Genomic DNA, 19,363 nt, shown 5'->3' with positions numbered 1-19,363 from the left:
ATTGAGGACACCCACTGATAACTCCAGAGCCATGAACTTGCTGCTATGCCCCTTGCACTAATTATAGACCATTCATAAAATGGACTCTATGCCTGCACACACAGGGCACACATCCCTAATGTACATTTTCATGTCCTCTGCTCATTTCACATGAGAAACTGAGTCAGCATCCCTCTTCCCCATGATGAGTAAGATGGTGAACACAGGAGAATGACAAGCCATGACTAGAACACAGTATAGATTTTGACTTATTATTTTCATACAGAAGTATCACAGTATTGTAATGAGACATGGTGTTGTAGTTATTCTTTTCCATTATTAATCACTACTCGGAATCATCCAAGCACTTTTTTCCTTTTTAAATAAGTATTACCTATAAAGAACATTTTAGCTGCCTTGTTAAACAGACATATTCTGGCAATCTTTTTTTATCCCCTTTGTTCAATTTACTACACAATTTTATTTTCTGATAGAAAAGGTTATTTTTAGTTTTTTTGCGTGTTTTCACTGGTAAATGTAAGTCCAAGCTAGCTTTTGTTCCATGATTATGTATAGAACTATTAGTAAAATACATGGTAATATTTTCCATGATATATGCAACAAACTGGTAGATGTACTCACTTGGTGCAGCAAGGATACCTAGTTTTCTAAACATTATTTTAGAATGAGCCCAACTACTATTCTTAATATTCTTATGCTAATTTTCTGTAATTTAAAAACTATATACACTTTTGTGCCTTTGAACCACTGAATAGAATCCCGTAGCTAAGTATTAAATCTCCATAGGAATAGTATGTCACCTCCTCTTACCTGAATACTGTTTTTCCCCCAAAACTAACCTAGATTAGATTAAAGTCTGCTAAGACGCCATGGATTATTCAAGGAATAAAGGTACCCTGTAAAACAAAAAAGAAACTGCTTCTGTCAGTCAAAAACAGCTCTGATGTTGATGCTATAGCTCATTACAAGATATACTTGAGAATATAAAACTAGTAACACTGACCTCAAAGCAAATGCATTATGAGAAAATAATAACCACATCAGATAACAAAATAAAGGCAATGTGGCATTTAGCATAAGATCAGACTTGTAGAAAGAGACATCGAAAGGAGCAAATAGCATTAAGAAAAAATGATACACTGGTCACAGTTGGATGCATTGTTGCAAAATCTTTTCACAAGTATTTCATAACTATTTCTGAAAATATGGGCTTTCAGTTTCAGTAGAAGCTGTCATGAAATATCTCATAGCAGTCATTACAAATAAATTCAGTCATATGAATATGACCCACACTACACCAGTAGAAGTAATGTCACCAAAAAATCTTTAAAATAAAAAAAATCTAGCGATTGTGATAAAACACCGACAAAGTTAATTGAAGTATGTGCTTCTGAGTTTAGTAACATATTAAGTTATCCACGTAACCAGTCATTTATCTGTGAAACTTTTCCTGAATAGATGAAATACTCTGAAGGTAAGCCTTTGTTTAAGAAAGGTGATAAATACCACCAAATTTTCATTCAATTTCATTTTTGTAAGCATTCTCAAAAATTTTGGAAAGGTAATATACAACTGGCTTCTTCCCCATCTGATAACAAATGAAACATTCTCAGAGGCACAGTTCAGATTTTTAAGGGGTTCTGATACTGAAAAGTCTGTCTACACTAACAGCAAGAATGTACTTAATTCGTTAGAAAATAAATTACTGGCATAACAGGAAAAGCTGCAAAGTGCTTCAAATCCTATATCTCTGACAGGAAACAAAGGGTATCAATACGCAAGGGATGTGTATTAAACTATCAGGCATCAGCCAACAGGGAACTAATTACAACTAGTGTCCCAGAAGGTTCTATCATTGGGGCTCTTAATTTTCTTGTGTATGTCAAAGAGCTTCCATTTGTAACTTTACCAGATGCTGAGATTCATTTGTTGACAAATGAAGCAAGCAGCACAATAAATAGCAAATCAAGAATACTCTTAGAAAGATCAACAAATTAAATTTTCATGGACTTTAATAAATGGTTCCTAGACAATTATTTGTCACTTAACTTTGAAAAAATACACTAAGGAATTTTAGAACTTTAAAATGTTTCCCACGAATATATATACCAAAAATATGATGATACTGTTAAATTCTTGGGATTATAGCTTGGTAATACATTCAACTGGGAGGAGCATACTCCAGAAGTGTCTTATCAAATCTTTGTTTGCAATGTGCATTTTGTCAGATATAAAAATAAATAGACTAGCACACTTAGCTTATTTGCATTCCATAACATCACATGGGATAATTTTTTGGGGTAACTCATAAAGCCAAACCAAAGCTTTCTTAGTCCAAGAATGTGTTATAAGACTTATTGGTAGTATGAGCTCAAGACCATCTTGCAGAAGGCTGTTCAGTGAACTAGGGGTACCATTTACTATTATCCAGTATATTTGTTCCTTAACCAAATTTGTCATAAAAAATGTAGTTCTTTGTCTAGCAAAAAACCCAGGTCATGGAATCAATATCAGAAATAAGGATAATCTTCACAAAGATTTAAAGTAATTTTCTTTGGTCCAGAAGGTGTCCATTATCAGGAACACACATTTTCAATAACTTGCCAACAGCCACTAAATGTTTAATTACTAATGAAGTTCATTTTAAGAGGAGCCTAAATGACTTAATGGTGGCCAACTCCTTGCTCTCCATTGATGAATTTCTTACTTGGTGCTGCTATCCCTCACCATGTCGACCCAATGCCTCCTCCTTAACTGCAACACCACCCCAGCAGATTTCTGCTCATGGAAGATGTAGTTGCAGTCAGGCCACAGCACCTGAAGACAGTGCCCATGTGTGCAAGGGAGTTGTGCTTGTGTGAAAGGGTGTTCGTGTTTTCTATTTCAGAAGAATGACTTTGTTTGAAATCTAAATTATCTTAGAAGTCTTTTTTGCTTTGCCTGTCTGCAGCTCAACACTTCCTCTATGTGCTGAGTAGCAAACTGTACCTTCTGGACCTTCCTGTGCCACACATACTTTATTGAACCTCATCCTTAATGAACCCTCCACCCCTTTTCTCTGTATTCTGCCATGCAGATACTGATCTCACCTAATCCAGCTACAAATGCTGCTCCTTCTCTTCACACATATCCACCCACTGACTTACATCCCACTATTGTTGTCTTTTTATTCATTTTTCTCTTTGATCTCATCATGTTTTCATGTTAATTTTAGTTTCTTTTCATCTTTCACTATAGGCTTTACAACCTCAGGTTTCAAAACGTTCCTCTATCCCTAGCCACAACTCAGTTCCACACATTGTTCAACTGTTGTTGGCTATCACATGAAATTCCCTCCCTCCAAAATGTCCTGACCATCAAATTGCCTATCTCCAGCACCAAAACCCACTTCCACAATGACCTCTGATTGTTCAAATTCTGTCAGTCCATACCCCTCACAAACCTAGTCCTACAAAACCATATAAATCAGGACCAAACATTCTTGCAATACCTTCTCTCAATCTATAAAATTCTCCCAATCTGCAGGCCCAAAATCCCACATACCATATCCCAAACTGAAACTCCTGCCCTCCAGGAACTAGAACAGCATTCAGAATGCCATTTAAAAAAATCTCCAACCTGTTTACCTCCTACTCATATCTTGGACTAAAACTAGCAATGACCTCTGCAACAGCCTCTATCAAACTTCCCCTGCATCCCATCTTAGCTGCCAAATCCTGCCTTGCAGACGTACTACATTTACCACACCCCCAGAAACTGGAAGACAGTCACGAACCTGTCCTCCAAAAACCTCAGTCCCACAGAAGTATCAGTCCTTTCCAAAGGCCATTCATTTTGCCCCAATACCAAATTTAATTACGCTATGCTTCTTAAAGACCTTCTCTTCTTCTCCTGGTCCATACGGTGGAAACACTTTTAGACCGCCAATCCTATCTATCAGACCTAACCTAAACAAACATTGAACACTGCCTGATTCTGTTCACTCCTCTGTCCATCTGTGATTCTCCCAACTGACCCCAAATAACCACCTGTTAACTTTCCAGAATTTGCTGACCTGAAATCGTACCTCACCACCATTTCCCAACCTCCTCAATGTGGAAAACAAACTTGCATCTGCAAAAAGAACTGTAACGCACCACTTAAAAACTGAGCTTGACTTTATTATCCCACCTGCTGAGAAGGCCTCTACCACTGTGTTTATAAACCACAGGGATTATCTGGCAGAGGGACTCTTGTCAGCTGTCAGATATGTCTACCTACAAACTCTGCCACAGCGACTCCATTTCACAAATCCAGCAGCATCTGCAGTCCCTCCTCAAATCCTTAGGCCATTACAGACTCTCTCTCCTGAGTCTCTTTCCTCACCCTCATTATTTCCTGAGCGTGCTTCCTAAAGTCAATAAATGCAACCATCCTGGATGCCCACTGTGGCTAGTTACCATGCTCCTACAGACAGAACCTCTGCTGTCATGGAGCAACACCTTCAGCCTATCAGCCTATTAGCTATAATCTATCTTAGTATATACTAAAAAAAAAAATAAAAAAAAAAAAAATAAATAAAAAAAAAAAAAAAAAAAAAAAAAAAGAAGAAGAAGAAGAATTTCCTTCGTCAATTCTCCACAGTTCCTTTTCTTTTACCACTCAGTTCCCTGCTCATCACCGCCCTCTAACTAACATACTCAATATCCATGGCCTTGATACTATTGAACACTAACATTTCTAACAAATCTGTAATACAGCAGTTTGCACTCACATGGCACCACCATCCTATGCCAACCTATTCAAGGACCATCTAGAGCAATCCTTCCTAACCACCCAGAATCCCAGACCCTCTCCTGGTTCAGATTCACTGATGATACCTTTGCAATCTGGACTGAGGTTGGGGACACCCTATCCACATTCCTCCAGAACCTCAATACCTTCTCCCACATTCAATTTACCTTGTTGGGTCAACCAACAAGCCACATTCCTTGAAGTTGACTACCACCTCTAGGATGGCCACATCAGTACCTCAGTCCACCCACCAACTGCAGACAACATCTGCACTTCAAAGCTGCCACCCATTCTATACTAAAAAGTCCCTCCGACACAGCCTAAGTACCAATAGTCTTTGTATCTGTAGTGGTGAATAGTTCCTCTCGAGATATTCCAAGGGCCTCACTGAGGCCTTCACAGACTGAAATCACCCTCCCAGCCTCTTCCAGAAACAGTTCCCATGTTCCTCGTCTCTCCACTCACTTACCATCTCCCACATATCCATTTCCCGACATTTCTCTCATGACTCAGTATTGTAAAATGAGGTGAATCCAATCCAAAATGGCAGTTTTTTTCAGGATGTTAATATCACAACCCTGATATAGATATATTCATGTATTATATCTAAAAACAAAGATGATGAGACTTACCAAACAAAAGCACTGACAGGTCGATAGACACACATACACAGACACAAGAAGACATTTGTGTATGTATGGGTGGATATGTGTGTGTGTGTGTGTGCGAGTGTATACCTGTCCTTTTTCCCCCCTAAGGTAAGTCTTTCCCCTCCCAGGATTGGAATGACTCCTTACCCTCTCCCTTAAAACCCACATCCTTTCGTCCACATTTGTGTATGTGTGGATGGATATGTGTGTGTGTGCGAGTGTATACCTGTCCTTTTTTCCCCCTAAGGTAAGTCTTTCCGCTCCCAGGATTGGAATGACTCCTTAACCTCTCCCTTAAAACCCACATCCTTTCGTCTTTCCCTGTCCTTCCCTCTTTCCTGATGAAGCAACCATTTGTTGTGAAAGCTTGAATTTTGTGTATATGTTTGTGTTTGTTTGTGTGTCTATCGACCTGTCAGTGCTTTTGTTTGGTAAGTCTCATCATCTTTGTTTTTAGATATATTTTTCCCACGTGGAATGTTTCCCTCTATTGTATTCATGTATTATGTTATTTTTAGTTCATAATTGCAGTTATTATTTTAAGTTAACTGTTGATCAATTTTATCTTCTCAGTTTGGGTGAATCCAATCACCATTGCATTTTTTATCCAAGAATGGAATCAGACTTCCAGCGGAGTGAATCCGATCACTATCTTGATTTTTAAAAAATATATTGCTGTATTTGCAACAAAATTTTACAATTTCTATACTAAACAATTTTTATAAGGATATTAAACTTGAGATTTTTGCTATAAAAACACTTGCATTCACGAAATTTGACAAACAGATACACCTGTACAATGTCCCTAACATCATTATTCCTCAAAGGAAACCCCCATTTCGCACAACACAATAATTCTTTAACCAGGCTTTTTCCTTAATATTGGTTAATGCTGGTTGGCTGCCTATTTTGTATTTATACCTCTCCTTCAGTTTGTCATTTAATGTGATGCTTAATTTTCCTGATTTGACACCCTTCACCACATTTAGAAGAAATTCTGGTTTTTATATAGATTTCTGTGTTGGTCCCAGAACCCTTTGGTATACTTGCATGATCGGATTCATGCTACAAAAATGCAATTTTTTAATTAGGCATGCATAGTGACTAAGCAGCATTAGCAATGATAAAAAAAATGAAACTTTATCACTTAAGATGTTCATATGCAAGCAATATAATTGCAACTTACCAGTTACACTTCGGAAGTAACAGCCGCCAGCAGAAGTTTTGTTGTGTTGACTACACAAGTGTAGCACAAGAATCACACACCCACTGACAACGTGATTTGCTGGTTGCACACACTCCAACACACCATTGTTGTTGATAGATCAGTCAAGAATTCATGGCAGTGGTCAGCTGCAATGTAATTGTTAAAATGCTATGCTCAGTTATTCAAACGTGGAAAAACTGGTAAATGATTGACACCACCTGATTGGATTCACTTCATTTTGCAGTACCACCAGGACTGTAGAAATTAAATCGCATTCTCCACCAGGGCTTTAACAGTCCATGTTATACCCTGAAATGACAAATATCCTCACCGCTGTTTTCCTCATCCCTCACACAGTGGTATTCTGCCACTCACCAAGCCTATACAATCTCCTTGTCGGTCCCTACTCCACCTCTGCTCCCAGCTGCTTCTTCATGGCTCATATCTCTGCAACAGACCTAGATCCAAGCCCTGTCCTTGACATCCTCCCACTATCACCTTCTCTAGCCCATTCACAAACATCTCCTGCCCTATACCCCATCGAAGTTAGGCCATCTGTGAAAGCAACCATGTGATCTACTAACTGAGCTGCAACCACTGTGCCACTTTCTATGTGGTCATGACAACTAATAAGCTGGTTATCTACAACCAAACTGGCCAAGAGACAACTGGACCACCCAGTTGCTGAACATGCCCAACATGATGTGCTTCACTCTAACCCAGATAAGACTGAATTAGTTTTTGTTTGCATTTTAATGAATACTTTAAGTAATCACTTAATTATAATAAAAGTTAGGTGTATGTAATGTTCTTGCACTTTTTATTTGCATAGTTTTTTAAAAATACCCCATCCTTCTGGAAGGACTTCAGCTCTATATAGATGCACTTAACACAATCTTACTATTTAAGGGACAAATCAATACTGTCATACTTTTTGTATGGATCAGTATGAAACAAGAAACATGAAGTGGTACATTGCATTTAATGCACAGTGTTGTAGATTTTTATAACACTGTTGACAGTGAAGTTGTTTCTTCTTTCTCAAAACAGGATCTAGTGACAGATCCATTCTTCCAGCTTGCCATATCTAAAATCAGTTTTTGCAGTTCTAGATGCTTTCTCTTTGCATAGCAGTATGGCAGTTTGATTCCAGAATTGCAGTGGTGATTCTTTGATAAAATGCCATGTGGACCAATTTACCACCCTTTACCAGCCTCCTCCCTCTACAGCTGCCACGTGTTATGCTTGGCTACATAAAAAAAGTATGTAATAAATAGGAATTACCATTTCTTAACCCTGATAACTACTCTACAGTCTGAAATATTTTGGTCAGCTCTATCAATTCCACCCATAAACTTGTTGTAATGGTAAATGACTCCTGGTTGTTGAATTAATATCCATCTTTTCTGCTGATGTGAATATTGCTTGACTTTATGAGTTGGATTTATGGTATTAAAGTTTGTTACCACTGTCACTATGCTGTTGTCATTCCATGAAGCCACTAACATCTCGGCTGAACTGTCAGATCTGAAGTCAGCTGTCCCTTGGGTTTTGTTTTTAGTTCATCTCCATTACTTTTTGCAGTTATTTACTCCTCACTACTGAAATTTATTTCCTTATAATGGTATAAGAGTCATCCTATTGAAAAAATGTAGCTTATAAATCAAATATTAGCATATAGGTTTTTGTGTGGGTATTTATGTAACAATAGTAACATAAATTTGTGTTCCCAACTTAAGTATAACAAACAATGAAATTTCATCCATCCTGATTGATGATCATATGATTATGAGCTTACAGACGTTTTAGTGACTCATGTTGGCACAGTATGCTATTGTTGCTAAAATAAAGTATAAGCACATGTGTACATATATTACAGCAAAAGAGAAATGGCAGAAAACATTGTATTTGATTTTTATATACATACAACCAGTGACCTTCTAGAAGGATGCACTTCAACAGACAATCACTGAGGTTATATCACACATGAAAATACACATACTACACTTCACTATATTAATATGACATTCTGAGGGACTGTGTGAGCAGTTATTTCTCTAATACTTATGTGCACAGAAAACTTATACTTACCTACCAACTACAAGGTCAGGTAGATAATCAATTTTTTGGCAAACCACATTTTCTCATGCACAAAGAATAATGCTGAATTAACAATGAAAGCTAAATGTTGTTTTGAACAATGGTATGTTCCAGTTAGATGCAATGCATACTAATGACATCAGCTGGAAGGTAGAATAAGGAATTAGTATAAGAAGTTTCGAGGTCCTCTACAAAAATCATTCTTGAAGGACAACAGTTGTATCTCAGTTAAAAGTTGCTTCACAGCCTGCACCACCTTGATGCTTCCTAGCAACATCAGTTTTTTTCTGAATTGTAGTTGTTGGGACTCTACCTACAATGTACCCCTTGTTGCTGCAGTGCCCCTGGTGTTACCCTCATTAGTCTGTGTCTTCCACCACCTTTTACTTCACTGCTCCCGCACCAGCACTACACATGCCATTTATCACAGCAACGCACCTACTAGTCCTTTCCCCTTCTCTACTTCTTTCATTTCCTCTCCCCCTTCCCCCACCCTCTCAGAACAGCCTCCCAACATTGCACCTAGCAGTCCTATCCTATCTCCGCCATGTCCCTACACACTTCCAAAGGCAGCACAGCAGCCCCCTATTTCACCACTTTCTCTCATCCCAGCAGATCACTGCTCACATCAGACATAATCATAAAGTGGACATGTATGTGTGTCTTGTGCTTGTGTGAATGTGTGTGTGTTTTTTTTCTACTGTAGAAAAAGGACTATGTCCAAAAGGTTAAATATTTAACAGTCTTTTTCATAGCGCCATCTGTGACTCAATATCTCCCTTATGTGATGTGTAGCAGTATATACTTTCCATATTTTTTGAATGATTTCTTGAAGCTTTCAGCTGCCATTTTCTTTATTTCCTGTATGGCCTTAGGCCATTTTCAGGTATTTTATGGATGACTTTTTGGTAACTGATTATGTCATATATGTTGTTGCTCCTATGACATTATGTTTGCTCATAAATTAGTTTGAGGTGTTCACACTATTTTAGGAGCACAGTAAAATAGCGTGAACACCTCAAACTAATTTATGAGCATAACAATGATGTATATGACATAATCTATTACCAAAAAAGCATCCATAAAATACTTGAAAATGGCTAAGGCCAAAATTGTATAATTGTACCAGAAATAAAGTAAATGGCAGCTGAAGGCTTCAAGAAATCATTCAAAAAATTCATCGCAGTTGTGGACCCTATCGCATTGAAAATTACTTTCCATATAATTGTTATAAATTTACCTTGGTGTCTGATACTTGTTCTGCCAATTGCCTTCGTCACATTGTATAGTTAAGCAATGTTACTGACAATACAGAGTGTTTATAAATGAATATAAGGGTTATGACACTTTATAATATTTATTATATTAAACTTACAGTTATAAATGATATGTCAAATGAAAGAGCAACTCAAACAGTTTTACCAAAAGCCTTATAAATGTTCAATGTGAGCACCATTTGTCACATGGCACACATCAGGTATATAGCCGAGTTCTTCACAAATGTTGATAAGTGTGTCTTCAGTGAATGTAGCAATAGCTGCTTCGATCCAGTTTCTTAATTCAGGGAGGTCTGCTGGTAGCGAAGGCATGTACACATGATCCTTGATGATGCCACAAAGGAAAAAATTGTATGGCATTAGGTCGGGTGAATGTGGAGACCATGCAACGCAAGCCCTGCCATTGGGCCCCTTGCGGCCTATCCACCGCTTGGGTACAGTGCAATTCAACCAGTCTAGCAGATTGCGGTGAAAACATCGCATACTGTGCATGAGCACTGGTGCCAAACACAACTCTCTGAGTTGCTCTTTCATTTGACATATCATTTATAACTGTAAGTTTAATGTAATAAATATTATAAAGTGTTAAAACCCCGATATTCATTTATAAACACTCTGTATTATAAACTATTTTCTTTGCGTACCTTGTTGTTACATGGAAATATTTTGATGCCACTACTAAGGAGCTCTTAATATCATCTGAAATCTTCACATCTTGTATGTAATGATGAGCAACTTTGTCCAGTGCATCTTCAGGCCAGACCTAGTGAGATTTTGAGAAAATTAATTAGTTCACAAATGAGATTAGGAAAGGTAGATAACATGACCTACATGAACAACTGCATAGACTATATTTTCATAAACTAAACAATTTATAAAGTAAATGTTAGTACTGATAGTGCCAATTAATATTTACGTAAGTGGTGATTAACAACTGTGCCGCTGATATGAATGTTTTTAATGGCTTACAGTTGCAATTACAAGTAAAGTATGTTTATAATTTTAAAAAAGGCTCAGGATGTCTTAATGAAATATAACATGATGGTGAATAGATCATTTGTTTGGCACCATACAGCAAAACTATTCAAAATTATTCTTACGATATTTATAAATGCCAACACCTGATTCCCTCCTTACTTTCCAGTGACCCTTATCCAGCCAATGCCAGGCCAGGACTGCTGTGGCAGTACCCCACTTTCGCAGAGAACCTATCATACCCGTAGATAGGCTACTGCTGTCATGGGGTCACCACATCCCAGAATATTTCAAAGATACTGCCAGCTTGCAACCCCTCTCTTACCCAGGGAGTAATCCGTGCAGCCCTATATGCATCTACTGTAATACTATGGTAAGGTGTGGCATTGTTTTTCAAACTGTTTGCACCATGTGTACCTGAGGAAGGATGTGGAAACTAGCCTGGTATTTATGTAGGTAGATGTGGAAAACTACCTAAAAAGCGAATCCAGGCTGGCCAGCATATTGGCACCCAACATTAATCTGTAAGGCACATTCATTCTGGGGGTGTCACACCTCACCATGTCCCGCAAGCTAGCTCTTTAATGTGCTCAGCTATCTGAGTATGTTAACATTCAATAATCCCTAATGAGATAATAGTATTGAGAACTATAAAATGTACACAAGGAAAATAATGTTAATGTCTTGTTGCTATACTATTTATCACTCAATTTTAAAAACCAATAAAAATATACATTATTAGACACACATTGCAAAAGTTACCTCAAGTTCTAGTAATGGATTTGTAAACATATTTCTATCTTCAAACATATTTTTATTCTGTTTTCCTTGTGAAATAAGGCTAATATGTCTATAAGCAATTATTTTCTTCTCAAAGTAACCATTTGCATAAATTAAAAGAAATATGAAATGTGTATGTATGCAACATGCTATTATTCCAGATTTCCTACATACACACATCAAAGAAAGTGCTGCATCAGCCCAGTTCCTAGCACTCCTGACAACAGTTGTTGACAATTGATATAGTATCAGAGACACAGTCTCTTTGACTGTTCAAAGTTGTCACTAAACCTGTCCAAAGATGTAAACAACCATGCATGAGCAGTACCTATTAGATGGAGAGTGTCCGACAGACGATCAGTTCCAATCATTCCACCAGCAAGGAGGTACATGGCTCATGTTGTCTGTAGTTCAACCACGCCTAGATGGTGAATACCATGGTTCAATTGTGTCAATTGTGTCAAGGGAAGTACCCAGGCGTCTTGGAGTGAACCAAAGTGATGTTGTTCTGACATGGAGGAGACAGAGAAAGACAAGAACTGTCGATGTCATGCCTTGCTCAGGCCGCCCAAGGGCTATTACCGCAGTGGATGACTGCTACATATGGATTATGGCTCGGAGGAACCTTGACAGCAACGGCACCATGTTGAGTAATGCTTTTCATGCATCCACAGGACATAATGTTATGTCTCAAACTGTATGCAATAGACTGCATGATGCACAAATTCACTCCTGATGTCTATGGTGAGGTCCATCTTTGCAACCATGACATCATGAAGTGCAGTACAGATGGGCACAATGGCATGCCAAATGGACTGCTCAGGACTAGCATCACATTCTCTTCACTAATGAGTGTCGCATATGCCTTCAACCAGACAATTGTCAGAGGCATGTTTGGAGGCAACCCGGTCAGTCTGAACGCCTTAGACACACTGTCCAGTGAGTGCAGCAAGGTGGAGGTCCCCTGCTGTTTTGGGGTGGCATTATGTGGGACCAACATACGCTGCTGGTGGTCATGGAAGGTGCTGTAATGGCTGTACGATACATTAATTCCATCCTCCGACCGATAGTGCAACAACATCAGTAGCAGATTGGCGAGGCATTGTCTTCATGGACGACAATTCGGGCCCCCATCATGCACATCTTGTGAATGGCTTCCTTCAGGGTAATGACATCGCATGACTAGAGTGGCCAGAATGTTCTCCACACATGAACCCTATTGAACATGCCTGGAATAGATTGAAAAGGGCTGTTTATGGATGATGTGATCCACCAACCACTTTGAGGGCTCTATGCTGAATCACCATTAAGGAGTGGGACAATCTGGACCAGCAGTGCCTTGATGAACTTGTCGATAGGCCTGCATCAATGCAAGAGGAAATGCTACTGGGTATTATAGGTACCGGTGTGTACAGCAGTCTGGACTGCCATCTCTGAAGGTCTCATTGTATGGTGGTACAACATGCAATGTGTGGTTTTCATGAGCAATACAAAGGGCAGAAATGATGTTTCTCTTGATCTCTATTCCAATTTTCTGTACAGGTTCCATAACTCTTGGAACTGAGGTGACGCAAGACCTTTTTTTGTGTGTGCATTAGGGAGATTTTAATTTGTAGTCACTTGAAGTGCAAGTAAAAAGAAGGAAATATCATTTACTGCCAATTTGTTGCCAGGAAACTCAGTTCATACCAGTTGTCAATGCTGATTTAAAATGTAAATTTAAAAATAATAGCAAAATAGTAAGTGCTAACTCTGCCATTATTAGTCTCAAGCCCTGCACCCCATTCAGAATGTGATAAGGAGGGAGATAAGAGAGGATAACAAGAACATGGGTCTGTCAGGTTCAAGATGATCAGTCCCAAAACAGACACTTGCCTATGGTTATAGGGAGAAACTGGTCAGTGGTCTCAAAGACAGAAGAGGAAGCTGAATTCCCTGTAATAATGAGAATAGAAGAATCTAGAGAAGTAAACTGTAAAGGAATCAGTTTTGAACTAACAATTCAAACTTGTCTTCGAATTAATGTCTACTGCATACAATTAAAATTTCAGTAGCATGATGGAAAGTCCTTGAAAAGAATGCAGTTCTTCACGTGATGTACAGTCCATCACAACCTAGCATGACCGGAAATCCCAGCACCTACAGTCAGTTGGATCATTGCCGGAATATTTTAAAACTTAAATTAAAAAAGAAAACTGATATTAGCTACTTTAATTCAAAAGCTGATAAACAGAAAGGACTGGATACGTGGATTCACACATGATGGAATGTCATTGTCACATCCCTCATGTTGAAAGATTCTCCTCTGTAGTTCAAATGCTGGCATTCACACATGCCGTCAATGGAACATTGTCGACACATCATGTCACATCAGTGTCATGTCAGTGTTTCTCAGGAAGAATGTTTTGTCAGGCCATTGATGGAGTCATGTGACATTTCCTTGTTGCTGCCAGCAAGTAGCAATTCTGTATTTGTTGTGTTTACTTCAGCAAAACGGCCCATGTAGACATATCCTATGCAAACCATCAGCTTCTGCTGTGGTGATATTGGATGCTTAAATCTTGCAATTTCTCTTCATAATTTCTATTTTAATCTTGCTTAATAGGTAGAAAACTATTGTTTAAAAATTCTGAAAGATTTTTATAGAATAATGACTCTTTCAGCTCCTTGCAAAGAATGAGGAACTCTCATTCACAGTCTCAATTTTTTCACATTTTTGAGTCTTTTAGCTCACTGTTCTTGTTCCTCATCATCAAGAGCAACAGAAATCATTGCAAGCTGCTTTAAACTAAATTTCAGAATTTTATGACAATCTACCACAATTTATGAAATGTGGCTATTTTATGAACCAGCTGTAACGTCACGATTTTCTTTCAAAACTAACATGCCATGTAGTGTGAATGCTCAGGAATTCCTCTGACCACCAACACTCAAAAACGTGACAGTTATGGGATGGTGACGTTCTGACAAATGTGAAGCCACCGGTTCTTCTATGGAATAGAAGAAGTTGTTGAGGGGAAACTTTTTCAGGCTGTTTTCAGATTTTACTTGGCTGTCTGTCAGACATTTTGTATCAATGGCTAAGTGATCAAACATTTTTGTTGCAGCATTGTGCACCACTTTCTGTGCTAAAGACAACCTGGGTAAGGAATATCATTTTTGCTTCCGGTATTGTAACAATATGCATCATTGCTGATTTTGAAATGTAGCAGATGTTTACAATAAATTTCAAGGGAAATAAATGATTGACTCCTTAAGCAGATGTCTATGTGATGATCATGGGAGAGCACCACATATTATTCTTGCAGCACATGTTTCAGCAATGAAGACTTTCTTTCTTAAAGAAGAGTTACTCCAGAATATTATTGAATGAAAATATGCAAAATATGCCACTTTACTGATTTGTCTCTCCCCAAGATTTGCAGTGTGCAAATGTGGGTGAACTATGTTGTTTTAGGAATTTCAAAATGTTCTTTTATAATTTAAATACTCATCAGTATGGACACCTAAGAATTTTGAAGTTTCCGCTCCATTTTTTACTTCCTCACCATGTGTTACATTCATCACTGGTGTACTAGTACCTGTAGATGTGAAGAACTGGATATTTTGTGTCTTTTTAAAATTGAAAGTGAGGTCATTCACAGAAAATCAGTCAGTGATACCTTACATTTTTGCCATCTCTTCTGTTTCTGTATGTATGCTTGGATTGACTGCATTGCTAGAGTAATCTGCGAAAAGAACTAATTCTGCTTGTTGCATATTAGGTGAAAGGTTGATGAGAAAAGATAGTGATTTCTTCCCAGTCAGAATTACATCCTGATGATGAGAAAAGATAGTGATTTCTTCCCAGTATGAATTACATCCTGAGGCTATATTGGTTGAATTACTAAATACAATAGTCTGCATTCTTTTGGTTAGATATGACATTACTCATTGATTGGCTACACTGTCAGTCCCATAAAACTTCAATTTATCTAGGAGAATACTGTGAGTCACACAGTCAGATGCCTTAGACAGGTTGCAGAAAATACCAACCAGCATTATTTTATTATTTGATACTTGTAAAATTTGGTGGATGAACTTGTAAGTGGTTGTCAGTAGAGCAACTTTTCTGAAAACCAAACTATAATTTGTAGAGGATATTTTTGTTGCTTAAGTGAAAGCTACTCTAGAATATATTGTCTTCTCAAAAATTTTGGAAAATGACATCAGCAATGAAACAGATGGGCAGTTATAAACATCTAACTTTAACAATGGCATATTTCAGTCTATCTGGGAAACTGCCTTAAGTTAGTGATTCAGTACATATTTCAGATAGGACTGGGCTTATTACACTGAAGCACCAAAGAAACTGGTGTAGGCATGCATATTCAAATATAGAGATATGTAAACAGGTAGAATATGGCACTGTGGTCAGGAACACCTATATAAGACAACAAGTGTCTAGAGCAGTTGATAGATTGTTTACTGCTGCTATGATGGCAGGTTATCAAAATTTAAGTGAGTTTGAATGTGGTCTTGTAGTTGGTGTGCGAGTGATGGGACACAATATCTCTCAGGTAGAGATGAAGTGGGGATTTTCCTACATGACCATTTCATGAGTGTACCGGGAACATCAGGAAATCTGGTAGAACATCATATCTCCAACATCGCTGAGGCCAGAAAAATATCCTGCAAGAATAGGACCAACAAGGACTGAAGAGAAACATTCAACATGACAGAAGTGCAACCCTTCAGCAAATTGCTGCAGATTTCAATTCTGGGCCATCAACAAGTGTCAGCGTGTGAAACATTCAACAAAACATCATCAATATGAGATTTTGGAGCTGGAGGCCCACTCATGTACCCTTGATGACTGCACAACACAAAGCTTTATGCCTTGTCTGAGCCCATCAACACCAGCATTGGACTGTTGATGACTGAAAACATGTTGCCTGTTTGGGCAAGTCTCGTTTCAAATTGTATCGAGCCAATGTACAGGTATGGAGACAACCTAATGAATCCATGGGCCCTGCATGTTAACAGGGGACTGTTATAGCTGGTGGAGGCTCTGTAATGGTGTGGGGCGTATGCAGTTGGAATGATATGTGACTCCTGATACAACTTGATACGACTCTGACAGATGACACATACATAAGCATCCTGTCTGATCACTTCCATCCATTCATGTCCATTTTGCATTCCAATGGACTTGGGCAATTCTAGCAGGACAATGAAAGGCCCCACATGTCTATAATTGCTGCAGGGTGGCTCCAGGAACCTTCTTCTGAGTTTAAAAACTTCCACTGACCACCAAACTCTCCAGGCATGAATATTATTGAGCATATCTGGGATGTCTTACAACATGCTGTTCATATTCTTATGTATTTATAGACAGCCCTGCAGGACTCATGGTTTCAATTCCATCCAGCACTACTTTGAATATTAGTCAAGTTCATGTCATGTCATGTTGCGGCACTTCTGTGTGCTTGCGGGGTCCCCACACAATGTTAGGCAGGTGTACCAGTTTCTTTGGCTCTACGGTGTATATGAGAACAGATCTTTAGTACTCTATTGGAATCACTATAAGAACCATGTGAGCTTTTACTTTTGAGACAATTTCAGAAGAAGTTTTTGATTCATATATATGATTGAATTTTATGATAATTAATTTTTCAATGTTCTGCTGTGGCTTTACTCTTGAACAGTTTGTCCTTATGCTTCCTACTATCCTTAGGAAATGATTATTAGACATGTTTGTTACCTGTAACTCATCATCTGTAGTTATTCAGTCACCATTTTTAATTATTCAGTTTACCCACTTAATCTTTAGCAGTCTGCTGTAACACCACGTTTCTGATGCTTCTTTTCTATTCTTCTCTATGTTGTTATCATTTATGTTTCACTTCCATACAAGGCTGCACTCCAGACAAATACTTCCAGGAAAGATTCATAACACTGTGTATTCTGTTCGACTTATATTCCATACTTTTGTCATTTCTGACAGAACTGCAATGTCATCCTGAAATCCACAAACTTTAATTCCCTTTCCAAGTGTCTATTTGATATTCTCTACTATTTTCTCAGTGCACAGACTGAGTAACATCTGAGGTAGGCCATCACCCTGTCTCACTCTCTTCTCATCAACTGCTTCCCTTCCATGTCCTTCATCTCCTTTAACTGCAGTCTTTCACTTATCAAAATTTATCCCTCCTACCTTCAGAATGTAAAATAGTGTATTCAAGTCAACACTCTCAAATTATCTTTTAAATCTACAACAGCTATAAATGTAGCTTTGCCTTTCTTCAGTCTTTCTTCTATGATCAGTTTTAGGGTCTGTACTGCCTCACATGTTCTTACATTTCTCCAGGACTCAAACTTATCTTTCCTGAGCTCAGCTTCTACCAATTTTTCCATTCTTCTGGAAATAATTTGTTTCAGTATTTTGCAGTCATTACTTATTAAGCTGATGGTTCTGTGAAATGCCTCTACAGAAGAAAGTTCCTAGCAATGAATCATAAATGAGACATATTAGAAGTACCAGAAAGAAAAGTTACGAGGAAATTTTTAATCAAATAAGTGGCAAAGTGCCCTAGGAATTAATAATCAGTGATGAATTATGTAAAACAGAAAAATAATTGAAGTGATTATGAGAAAAAGGCAATTATTTTATATTAGTACAGGATTAATTACAAATAGCTAACAAAACAGGGTTTTGAGTGTCTCTGCGATAAGAAATTGAAAGCAAGCTGGATCAAAGAAACTAAAGCAGATTTATTACTACATATTGTAATACAAAAAACAACAGAAAGGAATGTTTTCAGAAGTAACTTCATAAAACTGAAATTATTTCAAGGTAATAAACAGTAAGAGAATAGGTGTGTAATGTTATGAAGAAAGGAATAATGGGCACAATCAAAAGATGACAGAATATTCAGAGAAAAGCAAACAGTAACTTAATTGACATGTTGTATCCAACTGACCAAAGAGAGAGAGAGAGAGGGGGGGAGGGAATAGAGAGAGAGAGGGAGATGTGAGAAAAGAATGGCAGCTAACTCTAAATGTAGAGAAATGCAAGTTAACGCAGATGAGTAGGGAAAACAAACCTCTAATATTCAGCTATAGCTCATGCAGTCTGTCCAGTCACAACTAATAAATGAAGCAGACCTAGTAATAAAGTGTAGTAGTAACAATAGTGTCTTGCTTGATACAGTCATCTCATTTAAATATCTGAATGTAACACTGCAAAGCAATATGAAATAGAACAAGCATGTAAGGGTTGTGGTAGGGAAGGTGAATGTTCGACTTTGGTTTATTGGGAGAATTTTGGGAAAGTGTGAGTCATCTGTAAAGGAGAGCACATACAGGATCCTAGTGCAACATATTCTTGAGTGCTGCTCAAGTGTTTGGGATCTGTACCAGGTTGGTTTAAAGTAAGACATTGAAGCAATGAAAGGCAGACAGCTAGATTCATTACTGATAGGTTTGAACAACATGCAAGTGTTATGGAGATGCCTCAGGAATGCAAATGGGAATCCCTGGAAGAAAGGCAACATTCTTTTCAAGTAACATTATGGAGAAAATTTTGAGAAGTCTCATTTGAAGGTAATTACAGAAAAATT

General features: G+C 38.0%; 1 protein-coding gene across 1 annotated transcript in view; it reads right to left on the bottom strand.

Moving 5' to 3' along the window:
* Positions 1-19,363, bottom strand: part of LOC124722185 (dynein axonemal heavy chain 7-like) — a 913,348-nt gene that overhangs the window by 411,394 nt on the left and 482,591 nt on the right. Inside the window, exon 17 of the mRNA XM_047247384.1 lies at positions 10,652-10,770. Within this exon, the coding sequence (XP_047103340.1) occupies positions 10,652-10,770 (119 nt within the window). The remainder of the gene's footprint in view (positions 1-10,651; positions 10,771-19,363) is intronic.

The sequence above is a fragment of the Schistocerca piceifrons genome, chromosome X (assembly GCF_021461385.2).
Source record: "Schistocerca piceifrons isolate TAMUIC-IGC-003096 chromosome X, iqSchPice1.1, whole genome shotgun sequence".
Taxonomy (NCBI): Eukaryota; Metazoa; Arthropoda; class Insecta; order Orthoptera; family Acrididae; genus Schistocerca; species Schistocerca piceifrons.
Note: the sequence above shows the minus strand (reverse complement) of the source record. Positions and strands in the feature narration are given on the sequence as shown.